The 18211-nt window shown below is 47.7% G+C and overlaps 3 protein-coding genes across 3 annotated transcripts in view; 1 reads left to right on the forward strand and 2 right to left on the reverse strand.

Annotated features, from left to right (window-relative positions):
- LOC137845929 (protein YIF1B-like) overlaps positions 1-17773 on the forward strand; it is a 129270-nt gene extending 111497 nt beyond the window's left edge. Inside the window, exon 3 of the mRNA XM_068663471.1 lies at positions 17369-17773. Coding sequence (XP_068519572.1) covers positions 17369-17758 — 390 coding nt within the window. The 3' untranslated portion in view covers positions 17759-17773. The remainder of the gene's footprint in view (positions 1-17368) is intronic.
- LOC137845826 (olfactory receptor 14A16-like) lies at positions 7045-7632 on the reverse strand. The gene has a single exon (XM_068663307.1). The coding sequence runs from the start codon at positions 7630-7632 to the stop codon at positions 7045-7047; it is 588 nt and encodes a 195-aa protein (XP_068519408.1).
- On the reverse strand, positions 10232-11167 carry LOC137845827 (olfactory receptor 14C36-like). The gene has a single exon (XM_068663308.1). It carries the CDS (start codon positions 11165-11167, stop codon positions 10232-10234), a length of 936 nt encoding a protein of 311 aa, XP_068519409.1.
- Positions 17774-18211: the final 438 nt, after the last annotated feature.

Here is an 18211-nt window from a genome sequence, read left to right on the forward strand (position 1 = left end):
GGAGGATTTGTTAGTAACAGCCCTCAGTAGATCCCATTAATACTCCAAGTCACTTCAACTTTTACTGCTGACTTCACCTTCTCAAATGGTTACATCATTTTTCTCTCAGTACCTGAGCTTTGTAGACTGAGCACCAAAATACACCACAGAACTCATTAAAATGAAGAAAGTCCTAAGGAGCCATATCTTTCCTGTTATAAGTTGCCCCCTTAATTAATTTTCAGAGGGCATTGCGTTAATAATAGAAAGGAATTTATTGAGTAAGCAACAGCAAGCAAAACAGCGCTGGGCGGCCGGGAAGTCTCAGCTCCATCAACGGCGCGCACCTCACCCCCATCACGGTCCCTTTTTATATCTTGGTAATTCCGGGATTACACAGCACATCCTGGTATATTCTGCGACTGCGCGCACTGTTGCTAGGGGGTCGTCTCTGTCCCTCTGGTGGTCGTGAAGATGAAGGCCGCAGTCTTCCTCGGCATTGTGGTTCAACTTCTTTTTTTTATTTGGTCATGTTGGCCCAGCGTGAGACAGGAAGGCAGGATGTTGATACACTAGTTTAGCAACTTATCAGGAGATGGTTACATGAGCTTTGCAGCAGTGTCTTTAAACAAAAGAGGCAACTGAGATGCAGAAGGAGAGAAGGGGGGGGGGGGGGGGGGTCTCTTTTTTGTTACATTAAGCAAAAGAATTTTCATAGTGTCTAGCCAAGCATTATACAGCTCCTTACTTCAGCAGGGAGTTTTCACAACTCCCGTTCCTCAAACAGAACTCCTTGTTTTTACAAAAGACAATGAACAAACATTTATTGTGTATTACATTTCCCATAGGTTCCTTCAAGTCTTCAAGACTCATAGAGCTAATTGGAGAGTAGTTATGGAGGAAGATTTCAAACAGCACCTAATAAAAATCTTTTCTAATCTTAAAGGAGGTATTTAGTTGAATTTTGATTTGGAGCATTATTCTCTATTTGATATTGATCCAGGGTGTCTCCTTTGGAGACCTGCATAGGAAGGAAAATCATACTCTTGAGGTCTGACACTGCATGGACAACCTTGTTCATCACCACCCCAGCCCTGCCAATTCTCTCATTGGCGCTAGCATCACTTTTCCTTACACCAGACTTTAGCACAGAAGTCTGCCTCTGGATATTACAGCTTCTTGTCACCAGCTCTCATCTTCTTTCTTTAGAGACCTGTCTGCACACAGACGCAGAAGCATTTCTTCTTATTTCAAAACAACAGGAAAACATGCTGCAATTTTCTGAAAAGCAAAGCAAGAACCTCATCTTGTATGCCTCCTGAGAGGTTTACCTTCCCAAAAAGATGACTGTACAAGAAGTCTTTAATACTGACAGACAGGAAATTGTAAGTATTAAGATTAGTATTAAACTTTATTAATATTAGTTCAATGATAAATTCTGATGAGCTTTCTAAGGACACAATTAGACAGACTGCTGATAGATGAGCAAGCTTCAACTCCCAGAAGCTCAAAGCAGCAACTGGGTTTGCAAGTCCTGAATGATCCAGGAGGGCAAACCAGGAGAACCATGGGAAGTGCATAGGTCCATACAGGCAGCTGGAAAGGGGACATTCAGCATGGCAGATTAATGAAGACAGGTTTTGTACCTGGAAGATGAGGGAGCACACCATGATTGACAAAGCAATGACAAAGCATGTAGAGGTGAACATCAATATTTCTTCTCCTACAATGACCACAGATCTTGAAAATTCACATTTCTTCATGACAGAAACTACAGTGTCAGACATTTTACAGAGGGATTGAGTCATCTGAGTCATCTGAGATGATGAGTACTTGCTTTCTTTGTTAAGTACTGTGGAAATTACTGGGTATTCAGGCAGAGCTTTGCTGTCAGACCATAAGCAACCAGTGCCACCTCCAGAGGCCCCGGTACATCTAAAGTAATTCCCTGGACTGGTGGCTGTCAGAATAAACCTTCAGGAGATCTGAGTCCTTTGGGGGATTCAGATGGAGCCAGGTGCAGTTCCCAGGGCACATTCACTGTCAGCAGTGGTCTTTGTCCATGTAACTTAAGCCCAGCCCAGCACATTGAAACCCATTCAAAGACAAACCCCTTCTTCAGTGAGTTCTTGGGATTGGCCTAAAGTTGAAATGGCCACTGGGAACCCAAGATACTCTCCCTTATTCCTACTAGACTCCTGAATATCCATTAAGCTGCTTGAGTCATCTGTGGCAAGTTCCAGCTGAAAGACTCCAGAACAGGACACTTCAAATGGCTGAGACCTGAGACAGAGCCCGTCAGCTTGCCCCACTTTGGGAAATCATCCCCTTCCAACTATGGGTATGAAAATGAAATATGTGAAATGACTCGTCGGGACAGAGTAAGGGAAAGTCACAGGTGTTGTGCTGCAGTGGCAGAAGGGAAAAAGCACTGCTTTATGCCTCAGACTGATCAAGGAGATCTAATCTTGTTCATCCATGAGATAAAACAAGCACTCTAAGCTGAGTGAAAGATGTTGAGTTGTGGCCTAAAATGAGGAAGAATGTTGATCACTGGTGAAGCAATTCTCTTTTTATGGCATCACAAAGGTATTTTACACAAGCACCATAACACTTAAATGTAATTTCCCACCCTGGCTCTCTCATCCTGTGGGGCAGGAGAGAGCGAGCTGACAGCCAAGGGACACATTTGGGTGTGGAACGTGGGGCCCAGCAGAGACAAAGATTCAAGGAAGTGCAGAGGTGTGGTGGTACTCAGGTGGCCAGCCAAGTTCCACCATGGCTGGTCTACCACTCTCTTTCATGAAGGGGGAGAAAATATGACACAAAGGGCTTGAGGGATGAGATACAAATGGGGAAATGGCTCAAAAATTATTGTAATGGGCAAAACAGACTCAGAGGAGGGAGATAGTAATATTTATTGCCTATTACGAACAAGCTAGGGAAGTGAGAAACAAAGGAAAGAAACTGAAAACACCTTCCCTCCCATCCACTGTCTTCCACCTCCTCCCTTTGAGCAGCACAGGGGAATGGGGGAATGGGGTTGTGGTCGGTCTATAGTGATTTGTCTCCACCACTCCTTCTTGGTCACTCTTGTCCCCTGTGCTGTGGGGTCCTTCCCACAGGATGCAGTCCTTGGTGAACTGCTCCAGCATGGGCTTCCCACAGGCAGCAGCTCTTCAAGAACTGCTCCAGATACGGGTCCATAACATGGGGTTCATCCCTCAGGAGCAAACTGCTCCAACCTGGTCCCCCATGGGCAGCAGCTCCTGCCAGGTTACCTGCTCCTGCGTGGTCTCCTCTCCATGGGCTACAGGTCCAGCTAGGAATCTGCTCCAGTGGGGGTCCTCCACTGGCCGCAGCCTCCATCAGTGCAGGTCCACCTGCTCCACCATGGTCTCCTCCACAGGCTGCAGCTTGGAACCCCGCTCCACTGTGGTACTCCGTGGACTGCAGGGGGAAAGACTGCTTCACCACAGTCCTTTCCATGGGCCACAGGGGACTTCTGCTCTTGCACCTGGAGCACCTCTCCCCCTCCTTCTTCACTGACGTTTGTGCCTGCAAGGCTGTTTCTCACTCCTCTCACTCTCCCAGCTGCTGTGTAGAGCAGCATTGTGTTTTTTTTTTTTTCCTGTCTTAAATATGCTCTCACAGAGGTACAAACAACATCGCTTATTGGCTTGGCTCTGGTAAGCAGTGGGGCCCTTACCTAATGTGGGGAAACTTCTAGATTCTTCTCACAGAAGCTACCCCTATGGCCCCCTGCTACCAAAACCTTGCCATGTAAACCCACTACAGCTGGAGAGCCAAGGAGTGATCAGCGAGACTTGCTCACCTTTTAATAGTTCCATATGTCCAGTGTCTATATGTCATATGTCTAATGGCGAGCGGAGGCTAACAGTGGACTATCACGGCCTGAATGAAGTCACACCACTGCTGAGTGCTGCAGTACCAGACATGCTAGAACTCCAGTGCAAAAATGGAGTCTAAGGCAGCCAAATTGGTATACCACAATTGCTAATGCATTTTTCTCCATCCCTTTGGCAGCAGCATGCAAACCACAGTTTACTTTCACTTGGAGGGGCATCTGGTACACCTGGAATTGACTGCCCCAGGGGTGGAAATACAGCTCTACCATTTGCCATGGACAGATCCAGTCTGCACTGGAACAAGGGGGAGCTCCTGAACACCTGCACTACATAGATAACATCCTTGTGTGGGGCAACACTGCAGAAGGAGTTTTTGTGAAAGGGAAGAAAATAATCCAAATTCTTCTGAAATCTGGTTTTGCCATTAAACAGAGTAAGGTCAAGGGACCTGCACAGGAAATCCAGTTCTTGGGGGTAAAATAGCAGGATGGATATTGCCACATTCCAATGGATGTTATCAACAAAATAATGGCCATGTCTCCACCAACTACTGAAATAGAAACAGGAGCTTTCCTAGGCCTTGTGGGATTCTGGAGAATACATGTTCCAGGCTACAGTCAGTTTGTGAGTCCTCTATATCAAGTGACTCGAAAAAGTAACTGTTTCGAGTGGGGCCCTGAGCAACAACAGGCCTTTGAACAAATCAAACAAGAAGTAGCCCATTCAGTAGCCCTTGGGCCTGTCCATACCAGACCAGCTGTGAAAAACATACTTTACACTGCAGCTGGGGAACATGGTCTTACCTGGAGCCCTTGACAGAAAACCCCAGGAGAAACTTGAGGTTGACCTATGGGGTTCTGGAGCTGGGGTTACCAAGGATCAGAAGCCAATTACACCCCAACTGAAAAGGAGATACTAACAGCATATGAGAGGGTTCAAGCAGCTTCAGAAGCTGTGTGTACAGAAGCACAGCTCCTCTTGGCCCCATGGTTACCTGTGTTACATTGGATGTTCAAAGGGAAAATTCCCACTACACACTATGCATCTGATGCTATGTGGAGTAAGTGGGTAGTGTTAACTACACAGCGGGCTCAAATGGGCATACCTAACCACCCAGGAATCCTGGAAGAGATCATGGACTGGCTGGAGGGCAGGGATTTTGGAGTACCAACAGAAGAGGTAACTCGTGCTGAAGAGGCACTACCATATAATGAGTTGCCAGAAGACAGAAAGCAGTATGTGTTGTTCACTGATGGATCCTGCTGTGTGGTAGGGAAACATTGGAAATGGAAAGCTGCTGTGTGGAGTCCCACACAAGTTGTCGAGGCCATGGAAGGGGAAGGTGAGTTGAGTCAGTATGCAGAAGTGAAAGCCATACAATTGGCCCTAGAGACTGCCGAAAGAAAAAAACGGCCAGTTCTGTATATCTACACTGACTCATTGATGGTAGCAAATGCCCTGTGGGGGTGGTTGCAGCAATGGAAACAGAGCAACTGGCAGCACAGAGGAAAACCTATCTGGGCTGCTACCCTGTGGCAAGATATTTCCGCCCAGGTAGAAAACCTGGACCTAAAGGTACATCATGTAGATGCCCACATGCCCAAGAGTCGTGCTACTGAAGAACATCAGAACAACATGGATCAAGCTTCAAAAATTGGTGGCTCAGGTAGACTTGGACTGGGGACGTTAGAGTGATCTGTTTGTAGCTCAATGAGCCCAGGAAATATCAGGACATTTGGGGAGGGATGCCACATACAGATGGTCTCATGATTGAAGGGTGGACCTGACCATTGATGCCATCACATAGGTTACCCATGAATGTGAAATGTCTGCTGCGATCAAGAAATGCATGACGGCAAAATCTCCCTGGAATAGCGGGAGGTGGCTAGGGTTTCGATATGGTGAGGCCTGGAAAATTGACAACATCAGACCATTCCCACAAACCCGCCAAAGCAAACAGTGCATACTCACTATTGTAGAAGCAGCTACTGGGTGGTTGGAAACATACCCAGTAAACCTGTGGCCTGAAACACCATCTTGGGCCTAGAAAGGCAAGTTTCAGAAAATAATACATGTATAGAGAACAATAACAGCAAATGGTTGTCCTCATTTTTTTTTGAAAAAAAAAATAATGCCAAAAAACAAACCACAACAGTCTGCGTCCTGTCAGGATTGTGGGTCCATTATTGATGATGAAGAAATAGCCATTGAAATAGTTTCCTCACTGCATTCTTGATCTCCTTCTTAGTCATGCTGTAGATGAAGGGATTCACTGCTGGAGGTACCACTGAGTACAAAAATGACACCAGGTACAGGGGTAGGGAGGAGATGGAGGGGGGCTTCAGGTAGACAAACCTGATGGTACTAAGACACAGGGAGGTAATGGCCAGGTGAGGGAGGCACGTGGAAAAGGCTTTGTGCAGGCCCTGCTCAGAAGGCATCCTCAATGAAAACAAAGCATCCAGCACCTAAATAGATGTTAACCAGAAGAACCCTAGCTTTCCTGAAGTAGATGTCTGAGCAGGAGCACTTGGAGGAGTGCTTAAGTCTATTCTAGCTGAAACCAGAACAGGGGGCCATATGCAATTCACCTTGGAGGGAATGAAAAATGAGTGGGGCTGTTTGTGAGACCACTTGAAGAAGGTCCTGTAACTCAGACACATTGCTGTTAAAGCAAAGGTGGCTGTTCAGAGGAGACCATGTTATTCAGGCTGTCCACTCTGTCAGCCAAGGGAGTTTGCACTGTGTGACTCACTCGGGGCAAAGAGTGGACTCTGTGCTGCTGTCTGGCCACTGGGGCTGCTTCTTCATGTGGCAGCTGGGCTGTTGGCCCTGAGCCTCTTTTGTATGCTGGCACTGCTCCCCCAGCTCCAGAGAAGATGGGAGGAGATAGCAGCTGAGACTAGTGATGTTCTCATGGCTTCTTTATTGCTTTATCCACACAGGAATCCGTGTTCTGCAAGAATATAAGATGATTAGATGAAAGTAAATAACAAATAAAACAATTAATAGACAGGATACCACAAACATAATTAAATCAAAATCACAAGTTCAAGGAAATAATAATAATGATTATAAAACTAAAAGAATACCAAGCTATTGTATTTTTTTCTTTTTTTTTTTCTTTTTTTTTTTCTTTTTTTTTTTTTTTTTTTTTAGATAACCTATTTGTCCCATTAGTATTATAGGCACATTATCAATGCTGAAAAAACATGTATCCAAAGAGTTTCCACAAGGCATCCTTGAGCTCCTGGTTCCTCATGCTGTAGAAGAGGGGGTTCACTGCTGGAGGCACCACTGAGTACAGAACTGCCACCACTAGGTCCAAGGATGAGGAAAAGTTTGAGGGGGGTTTCAGGTAGGCAACCATGGCAGTACTGAGAGTCAGAGAGAAAATGGCAAGGTGAGGGAGGCATGTGGAAAAGGCTTTGTGCTGACCCTGCTCAGAGGGCATCTTCAGCACAGCCCTGAAGATCTGCACATAAGAAAATGAAATGAAAACAAAACATGCAAATGCTAAACAGAGACTAACTATAAGAACCCCAACTTCCCTGAGGTAGGCATCTGAGCAGGAGAGCTTGAGGATCTGGGGGATTTCACAGAAGAACTGTTCCACAGCATTGCCTTGGCAGAGGGGCAAGGAAAATGTATTGGCTGTGTGCAGGACAGCATAGAGAAAGCCACTGCCCCAAGCAGCTGCTGCAATCTGGGCACAAGCTCTCCTGCCCAAGAGGCTCCCATAGTGCAGGGGCTTGCAGATGGCAACGTAGCGGTCATAGGCCATGACGGTGAGGAGGGAATACTCTGCTCCAATCAAGAAAACAAAAAAGAAGACCTGTGCAGCACATCCTTTATAGGAGATAGCTCTGGTGTCCCAAAGGCAATTGGCCATGGCTTTGGGCAGAGTGGTGGAGATGCAGCCCAGGTTGAGGAGGGCGATGTTGAAGAGGAAGAAGTACATGGGGGTGTGGAGGCGGTAGTCGCAGGCTACGGCGGTGAGGATGAGGCCGTTGCCCAGGAGGGCAGCCAGGTAGATGCCCAGGAAGAGCACAAAGTGCAGGAGCTGCAGCTCCCGTGTGTCTGCAAATGCCAGCAGGAGAAACTCACTCACAGAGCTGATGTTGGGCATTTGCTGCCCTTCATCAAGAAGACTGCCAAAGAAGTAAAAAAAAATAAATTGACTGTTAGGGGAAATTCCTGTGAGCAATACACATTTCATTCCTCATTGAAACCTTCACATTGCCTTTCTTTTCAGGGGGATCTTTGTCTCTCTCTGTAGCTCAAGCCATGCTTTGTGCTGGCTGAGTGTCCTGTACACAGCAGCCACCTCTGTCCATCAGCCCCCTGATGGGCCTTGTGCTCCAGAGCTGTGGTAAATGTTGTTGTGGGGGCAAACCTCTGCCAGAGGTCACATCCAGGAGGGCTGCTCTGTTCAGTCACTGGTGACCAGCTGCTGGCTGCTTGTAGCACTCAACTTGGGTATGGCTGCACTCGGAGGTTGTGCTGAAAAATCACCTGGGCTGTGCTGGGAGAAGAGGGCACCAGCTCCAAGTGCAGATGGAAAAGACTCCATTTTAGCACAGCTGTGCAGAATTCAATGACAAGTACATGACAAGGATGCTGATTCACAAGGGCAGATCAAGGGAACTTGGACATTGTCAAGACCCTCAATTATCCTCCGCCAGAGCTCTAGCTGCACAGGAGGCAGCTCCTGCCCTGGACAATGTGGACTTGATGGCAGAGCACAGGGAGCCTCCAATATTCTCCTTGCCATTACAGAGGCTGTGCAAGGGAGGAGGGGAAACTGCTGCAAGGAAGGCATCTGCACTGCAGGGAATGGCAGGGTGGGAGCGGCTCCCTCTCACTGCCTGCCCATGTCCCTGCTGCCTGCAGCTGTCGCTGCCAGCAGCTCTTTCTCTATCCCCATGCCTCCTCCCATCCATGCTCACAGACCCCATTCCCCCTGCTGTATGCCCAGTTCTGCCGTGCAGACACCTTCGGCAGACGGGGACCTCTCTGGGGACATCTCCCTGCCTGCAGGTCCTAACAACCAGCTCAGAAAACCCCTGGTGCAGTCTGTAAGCAGGAAGAACGGAAGGGATATTCTCCGGTTCATCACTAACCTGTTTATGTCTCAGTTCAGTGCAATAGGAAGCTCAATCACCTGTGCAAATCCAAGCACCCCATTAACACAGTGCCCCAGAATCAGAGCAGGAAAATGTAGGCAGAGACTGCAGAATGTGCCTTCTCTTTGCAGGAGCCTCTGCCCTGCCCATCCTCTGTCCAAGCCCCTGGGCTCCCCAGGCAGGCTGAGTGCTGAGCCTGGCAGGCAGCAGAGGGCTTTCCCTGGCACACAGCCCCTGGGGTACAGCAGGGATCCTGCTCTGCACCACAGCCCTGGCCACCCCTGTAGGTACCCTGCAGCACCTTCTCCTCCACACTGCACAAGTCACGAGAGACATCCTGGCAGCTCCTGGCCAGGCAGATGTCCCAGATCCAGGAGCCCCTTCCAGGAAGCCTTTACCGTTAACCTCCCTCTCACCCTAATCCTTGTCCTTTTCACTAGGATTGAAATACTCTATTTATCCTTAGCACTCAGGCCAGCCCTAAACAAAACCCTATCCCAAAAAACTTTCCCATACCCTAAATATGGACCTGAACACCCTAAGCCTGTGTGCTATGCCTAACCCAGGAAAGCTCTAATCCCTAAGCCTGGTTCCTGGGATCTAAAACCCTCACCTTCATTTCCTCTCCTATGTTTAACTTAGGCTGTTTGCCTTCTTGGTAGGAATCGTAAAGTTGCTGAGCAATCGTAAAGAATGTAGTCATGCATCTGGTTGCTCAGAGAAGCTGTGGTTGAGGTGTTCAAATGATGTGTTTGGGGAGAGCAAAATGATGCATTTCCAAATTTTGCTCACAGAGGGCTGTGGTTCCAAAAAGCCATGGGGACACAGCCCCAGGAAGACCTCCTTTGGATATTTCACCACCTCCAGGAGCACTCTGCACCATTACATGAAGACTCAGACCAGGACATCCCTTTTTGCATTGCCCCATGCCATATTCCCTTTAGCCCGTGCAGAGCTCAAGCAGAGCAGCAGAGCCTCACAAAGACTATTTCTTCGACCTGCTCTTTACGTAAATTTGGAGAAAAGCCAAAGCACAAAGCACCAGCACTAAGGAAATCCACATTTATTACACAGCTGGAACATGGGATATGCCATGCCATACCATACTGATACATAAGGACAATACATACATGTACAAAGGTCTGTGTGTAAGCCATATTGATTCTATGCCACCAAGAAGTGGAGTGAATGCACATATTCTGGAACTTTAACAGATTGCACAATAAATTGGAAAATATTTTGAAGACATGCGGAATCTTATTTCAGCCAAAAGACTACTGATTGAGTCATCTTCTTCAGAATATCTTTGAGCTCCTGGTTTCTCATGCTGTAGATGAGAGGGTTCACTGCTGGAGGCACCACCGAGTACAGAACTGCCACCACCAGGTTCAGGGACGGGGAAGAGATGGAAGGGGGCTTCAGGTAGGCAAATATTGCAGCGCAGATAAACAGGGAGACAACAGCCAGATGAGGGAGGCACGTGGAAAAGGTTTTATGCCTTCCCTGCTGTGAGGGAATCCTCAGCACAGCCCTGAAGATCTGAACATAGGACACCACAATGAAAACAAAATAACCAAAGGCTAAACAAACACCAGCCACAACCACTCCAACTTCCCTGAGGTAGGCATCTGAGCAGGAAAGCTTGAGGATCTGGGGGATTTCACAGAAGAACTGGTCCAGGGCATTGCCATGGCAAAGTGGTAATGAAAATGTAGTGGCAGTGTGCAGCACAGAATAAATAAAACCACTTCCCCATGCAGCTGCTGCCATCTGGGCACAAATTCTGCTGCCTAGGAGGCTCCCGTAGTGCAGGGGCTTGCAGATGGCAACGTAGCGGTCATAGGCCATGACAGTGAGAAGAGAAAACTCTGCTGAAATGAAATAGAGTAGCAGAAAGACCTGTGCAGCACATCCTGCAAAAGAAATGGCCCTGTTATCCCAGAGGCAATTGGCCATGGCTTTGGGCAGAGTGGTGGAGATGCAGCCCAGGTCGAGGAGGGCGAGGTTGAGGAGGAAGAAGTACATGGGGGTGTGGAGGCGGTGGTCACAGGCTACGGCAGTGAGGATGAGGCCATTGCCCAGGAGGGCAGCCAGGTAGATGCCCAGGAATAGTGCAAAATGCAGGAGCTGCAGCTCCCGTGTGTCTGCAAATGCCAGCAGGAGGAACTCGCTCACTGAGCTGATGTTGGGCATTTGTTCCCTCTGAGCATGAGGACCTTTTGAAGGATGAAAAGGTTCTGACAGGTTAGGAGAGATGTCTCTGAGAAGAGCCTCTGCCATTACCTATAGAATTCTGACTCCCTTGGTTGCTTGAGGAAGAAGCCAGCTCTTTCCCCAACCATAACAACTAAGTGAGATGATACTTGACAAATTTAAATTGATATTTAGCACTTAGTTCCAGTGAAGATACCTCCATTGAACGTCCCTGTGAATTAGGTCCAGGATAGTGCTGACCCGTATGAGCATCACATAAGCAGACAGTAAGAGCACCTGGGACAGGTGGAGAAACAAAGAAGAATTCTGTGATGTTCCGAAGAAATGAAGCAAGAAGAGAAAGGCAGACATGTATGACATAAAGCCTTCTCCCTACCCAGCTTTGCCTTCCACCACACAGTTAGCACCACTGCAAGACTGGTGATGTCAGCTTCTTTGCTGCGCGCCACACTGCGGTACAATTCACCTCTTCTCTCCAGAAGGTGCAGATGCTGAGGGGTTTACTTCTGGCCTGGGCCACGAGGCAGCAGAGAAAAGGGCTGTGCTGGGTGGGAAAGGAAACTGGGGCTTTGCTCTGGGAAAGGCACCTGTAATGCAGGAGAGGGCAGAGAGCTTCCTGAATCTTCCTTCCACGGCATTTCTGAATCCATTTACCTCTCATTCTGTACGTGTGTCTCTGTTTGCAGATGCCCCTGCTGGGAACTGTCTCTGTCCACATGTCTCTTCTCTATCCATGCTCACAGACTCAATCTGACTTGCTGTGTGCTCGGCTCTGCCCTGCACACTCCTCCTGGGTAAAGGGAAAGGTCTGGAGACATTGCTCTGTTTGCTGGTCCTAATGAACAAAGTACCTAGAGGAGAAAACAGAACAGGATCAGACTGTAATCAGAGATGAGTGGAGGGACTTTCAAAGGCTCTGCACCAACCTATGTATCTTAGTGTAATGTTCTAGTAGCGTCAGTCTCCTAGACAAATATAACCACACCATTAGTACGTAATCTGCCACATCACTGAAGCTGGAAAATGGAGACAGAGACACCTAACGGTACTCTCTGTCTTGAATTTCTACTTGAAAAGTCCCCTGTGCAATGCCTTGGGGTGGTGTGGGGCTGTGAGCAGTCAGCCCCAGGCAGCAGGCAGCAGGCCCCTGCCCTGCCCTGCTGGGGGGGGGGGGCTCCTTCCACCCACAGCTTCTCCCCAGAGCCCCCCAGGCAGGCTGAGTGCTGAGCTTGGCAGGCAGCAGAGGCCCTGCCCCAGCACACAGGCCCTGGGGCACAGCAGGGATCCTGCTCTGTACCACAGCCATAGGCACCTCTGCAGGTGCCCTGCAGCACCTTCTCCTCCACACTGCACAAGCCATGAGAGACATCCTGGCAGCTCCTGGCCAGGCAGAGACGTCCCAGATCCAGGAGCCCCTTCCAGGAACCTCCCCTGCACTGTCCTGCAGCCAGAGACCTACCGTGTGCACAGCTATGAAGGTTTCTCCTGCACTGAGCTCTCCTCTGCCTAGACCCTCCAGGCTGCCTGGAATCCCTTTCTGCCTGGGTGCCTGCAGTCTGAGTCCCCAGCCCTGTTGCACTGTGCAGAGGAGCTGCTCCTGGGCAGAGCTGTCTCTCTGCACCAGGACCCTCTTACCAGGAGCCCTCTCTGTCCAGCTCACCAGCAGAGACCCAGCCTAAGGCATTGTAATGACCTCTCTGGTGGCTTTGGTGATGAGCCCACGAACCTCATGCATTGAGAGACAATTGAAGACGTCTCTCAAGAAGTCCGAGTCAGAGGCAAGTTTCCTGCAGTGTCCCCCTGAGGGACAGCACTGAAATAGCCTCCCTTGGAGCTTGTTAGAGCAGAGCATTGGAGGCAGTGAGGACAAGCAGACAAAGACAATGTGAAGGTGACACTGATATGTAGGAAAGCTGAATGTGTTTCACCAAGCACAAGGGCCAGGCCTTGACTCCCAGCCCCTGGGAAGGGAGATCCTTTCCCTTCACACATTGCTCAAGCCTCTTCCTGGGGCAGTAGGAGACAACGATTTCTTTCTCTTCATGTCCAGTCTCAACATCCTGAAGTCAACTTAGTGGCATCATTTATGTGTCATGCCATTTTCCCCTAGAAAGGAAAGTAGCTCCAAAACCACCCATCAGGCAGTCTCAGGCTACTTTTGCTCTGCTTGGAGACTCTGCAACTGGGCCAGAGAAACCCAGGTGTCTCAGCCTCTCTACACAGGGCAGGTGCTTTAGGCCCTGAACCCCACCTTGGCAGAACTTCTCTGGGCACTGTACTGAACCCTACCAAAATGAGGAGCTACACTCTGGGACTGCCCAGAGAAGTTGTGAATGCCCTGTCGCTGGAGGTGTTCAAGGCAAGGTTGGATGGGGCTTTCAGCAACCTGGTCTAGTTGAAGGTGTCTCTGCCTATGGCATGTGAGTTGGAATTATGTGATCTTTAAGGTCCTTTCATACCAAACTGTTCTGTGTAAATATGAAGCACGGCACCATACCAGCTACTAGGAAGAAAAATTAACTCTATCGCAGCCAAAACTAGAACAATAACCACCCCTCATTCCATACCATATACATCATTCAAATTACTTTATAAGTATTTATATTAATAACAATTATATTGTTATTCTAATTAATTATTATCGTCATAATTTTATTATTGATATATTAATAATATATCAACATGAATATATTATTAACTATAATAAAAAATTAATAGTATTAATAAATTTAAAGAAAGTTGATTTATTTAATAAAATTAAATAAAATTAATTAATTACAAATAAATTAATAAATATAATATTAATGAATAGTACATGTCGCGTTAAAGGGGTGTAGCTGATTAACCGTTACGGGCCCGGTTGGATTCAGAGTACTGAACCAGTCAGACATTCACCAAAAACGTAATAACCGCCTGGGGGTCCGCTCAGACATTCACCAAAAACGTATTAACCACCTGGGGGTCCGTTCAGACATTCACCAAAAATGCATTAACCGTCTGGGGGTCTGGTTAGATTCAGAACACTGAACTATCACGGATAACCACCCTCACCCTAGTTGCACTTAATGAGAGCTATCACAATGCAATCAAGTATGGTTTATTACAGCAACAGATAATCAGGTTCTTTTGGATTGCCGGTGATAGTGACTCTCTGCAAAAGCAAGCTAGGATGCATGAAATACACAGGTGTTATAGGTGTTACAGGTGTTACAGATGTTATAGGTGTTGTAGGTGTTACAGATGTTATAGATGTTATAGATGTTACAGGTGCGTAGCCTAGGAATAAATGCGTTAAAAGATTATAAGCAAGTATTCAGATCTCACCCAAAGGCATCCCAATGGGGGGGGAAGAGAGGCTCAGCCCGTCGACTGATCCCAGGAGTCAGGAGGTCCTAAAGATGTTGTATGTCCTCGGGATGGTATCTCCCCTGACGGTGGTATCTTCCCTAACATCCCCTCTCTCTTGGGCCAATTTATATTATTTTCTATCTTTTAGGTGGAGCTTGAGTGGCTCTAGTCAAGCATATCTTAGTTATGATTGGTGTAAAGTTTTCCCGTCTCCGTTTAAAGTAATAGGCTCCGAGAAATTCAGAGCGCATGCTCAGTGAGGGGTGGTCGCACCTTGGAGGCGGGTAGCTTTTGGGATGGAGGTGTGTTTTGGTATTATAATGATTTTATAATGAGCAAAAAGTACACTAGGGTACAGCATTTGTCAAAACATGACAGGTCTTTGGCTTAGGGTGGCAAAAAGTGCAGCTTAGTACACAAGAACAATCGAGGCCCCACCTGATTACAGAGCCTAGCCGTGGTGTCTCCACTCCACTCTACGCTCCGTGGTGTTCCTTAGGGCTAGCACACCAAGTTTCCCCAGCGTGATAGCATCTAAGGTTGGGAGCCTAGGGAATGCTCAGGTAATGCAGTTATGCCCTACCCTGAAAGCCTCTTCAATGCTGTACCTTTTCCTTAAAAGTGTGAATGTTAGTTTTATTTTCCTAGTTACTTCAGGCATTTACACCACAGTACATTATTATTATTATTATTATTATTATTATTATTATTATTATTATTATTATTATTATTATTATTATTATTAAAGTTATGATAGGATAAAAAAGTTGGACTTGATGATCCTAATGGGTCCCTTCCAATTCGGGATATTCTATGATTCTATGATTCTATGAAAATTATTGCCGCCTGCATAACTCAGGAACCATCTCTTCATCTCTTAGAAACTATTAATAATTACACTCTTTTACACTCTTTGCCTTTTATTCTCAAGGAGTAAATCTATGCAGGGCAGTGGGGGATGATTTCTTTCAATTCTTCACTCTCCCTTTCTCCTTCACCTCCCCCTTCTCCTCCAGGCTAATAACAAGAGCTCTTCAAAGCTTTGAATATCCTTGGGATGGTAAAACCAGCATATTCCTATTGTGATGTTTCCTGAATGTGTTTCAGGTTTTGTTTAAATTTAATCAACTACTTAAGCATGCCATCCAGAGATCTGTCCAGAGCCAGGAGAGTTAAGAATGGCAGGGAGTGTGGGAGGATATGGACAGGCACCTAGAGCAGTGGGCATCTCCAGTGCTCTGGAACTTCACTTCTGAGAATGTGCAGAATCCAAAAAAAATAAATTAAAACACCTGTGAAATGCTTGAAAAAAGTGTGTCATCACCCTGGCAATTCCAAAGAGACATGAATCACTGCGATGTGCTGGGCCTTGACCTATGCTTAACAAACCACAATCAACACCTCCCAACCCCTGTGACGTTTCCTGCAGGCACACGCCAGCCCCTGTGACAGGTTCATCAGCCAGTCCGAACCTTGTGAAGGGCCCAGCAGCCACTTCAAACCCTGCAACAGGCCTTGCAGGCACTCCAGCTCCTGATATGGGCCTAAGTTAGGTGCGTGTGTTGATCTGCTTGAGGGTAGGAAGGCTCTGCAGAAGGATCTGGATAGGCTGCACCGATGGGCTGAGGTCAACTGCATGAAGTTCAACAAGGCCAAGTGCCGGGTCCTGCACCTGGGGCGCAATAACCCCAAGCAGAGCTACAGGCTGGGAGAGGAATGGTTGGAAAGCTGCCAGGTGGAGAAGGACCTGGGAGTATTGGTGGATAGTCACCTGATTATGAGCCAGCAGTGTGCTCAGGTGGCCAAGAAGGCCAACAGCATCCTGGCTTGCATAAAAAGCAGTGTGGCCAGCAGGGCTAGGGAAGTGATCATCCCCCTGTACTCAGCTCTGGTGAGGCCGCACCTCGAGTACAGTTTTTTGTTCAGTTTTGGGCCCCTCGCTACAAGAAGGACATCGAGGTGCTCGAGCTAGTCCACTGAAGGGCAACGAAGCTGGTGAGGGGTCTGGAGAAAAAGTCCTATGAAGAGTGGCTGAGGGAGCTGGGTTTGTTCAGCCTGGAGAAGAGGAAGCTCAGGGGTGACCTTATCACTCTTTATAAGTACCTTAAAGGAGGCTGTAGCGAGGTGGGGGTTGGTCTATTCTCCCATGTGCCTAGTGACAGGACAAGGGGGAACAGGCTAAAGTTGCGCTAGGGGAGTTTTAGGTTGGATCTTAGGAAGAACTTCTTTACTGAGAGGGTTGTTAGGCATTGGAATGGGCTGCCCAGTCACCATCCCTGGAGGTCTTTAAAAGACGTTTAGATGTTGAACATAGTGATATGGTTTAGTGGAGGACTTGTTAGTGTTAGGTCAGAGGTTGGACTCGATGATCTTGAGGTCTCTTCCAACCTAGACAATTCTGTGATTCTGTAAATTCAAACTGACCCCTGTGATAGACCCTATAGCTACTCCAAAACCTGCAATAGGCCCTACAGCCACTCCAACTCCTCTGAAAGACCCTGTAGCCAGAACAACTCCTGTGTTGGGCCCTGCAGCCACTCCAGTCCCTATGATGGACCCCATGGCTGGGCCAGAGAACCAATCTGTGTCAGTATTGGTTGCCTCTTTACGCAAGAGAAAACAATGGGTGTGGAAGTCAGTTTTTCTTTAGAAAGGAAAGAAACTCCTACCTGGACAAGAAAGGAGGAAGAAGATGAGGCAGGTTTCTCTAAAGCTGGGCCATCATGGAAGCAGGAGAACAAGGAAGAAGAGATCATATTAAACATCAGAAACCAAGTGATCCCCTCGCTACAAGAAGGACATGGAGGTGCTTGAGCCCCTCGCTACAAGAAGGACATGGAGGTGCTTGAGCGGGTCCAAAGAAGGGCGACGAAGCTGGTGAGGGGCCTGGAGAACAAGTCCTACGAGGAGCGGCTGAAGGAGCTGGGCTTGTTCAGCCTGGAGAAGAGGAGGCTCAGGGGCGACCTTATCGCTCTCTACAGATACCTTAAAGGAGGCTGTAGAGAGGTGGGGGTTGGTCTGTTCTCCCACGTGCCTGGTGACAGGACGAGGGGGAATGGGCTAAAGTTGCGCCAGGGGAGTTTTAGGTTAGATGTTAGGAAGAGCTTCTTTACTGAAAGGGTTGTGAGGCATTGGAACAGGCTGCCCAGGGAAGTGGTGGAGTCACCATCCCTGGAAGTCTTCAAAAGACGTTTAGATGTAGAGCTTAGGGATATGGTTTAGTGGGGACTGTTAGTGTTAGGTTAGAGGTTGGACTCGATGATCTTGAGGTCTCTTCCAACCTAGAAATTCTGTGATTCTGTGATTCTGTGATCCCTTTCCCAGGGTAAGCTAGAAGGTATGGGAAAACATTTCAGCCATTATCTCAGTGAGCACATTATTACCTGGCTGCTCCAGTTCTCGGAGAAAGGGGCCAATAGCCTGGAATTAGAGGACAAGGAAGCCAAGCAGCCAAAATCCCGATCTAGGGAAGGGGTGACTGACAAAGGGAACTTAATCCTGTCATGCCTGAAGGAAAGGTATCCTTTCAAGAAAGGTCTTGTATGTCAACCAGGAAAGTGGACCAACATGCTGAGGGATATCCAGTACCTGAGGAATTAACAATGCTGAAGGCGATTTGTAGGAACCTAGACAACAAAGAGCTATCCAGAGATCCAGGTGAAGTCAAGTGCACAC

Source organism: Anas acuta, chromosome 29 (assembly GCF_963932015.1).
Source record: "Anas acuta chromosome 29, bAnaAcu1.1, whole genome shotgun sequence".
NCBI classification, from domain to species: domain Eukaryota; kingdom Metazoa; phylum Chordata; class Aves; order Anseriformes; family Anatidae; genus Anas; species Anas acuta.

Coding starts and splice junctions, on each gene's coding strand:
- LOC137845826 (XM_068663307.1), bottom strand. CDS start 7,632: ATGGCCTATGACCGCTACGTTGCCATCTGCAAGCCCCTGCACTATGGG.
- LOC137845827 (XM_068663308.1), bottom strand. CDS start 11,167: ATGCCCAACATCAGCTCAGTGAGCGAGTTCCTCCTGCTGGCATTTGCA.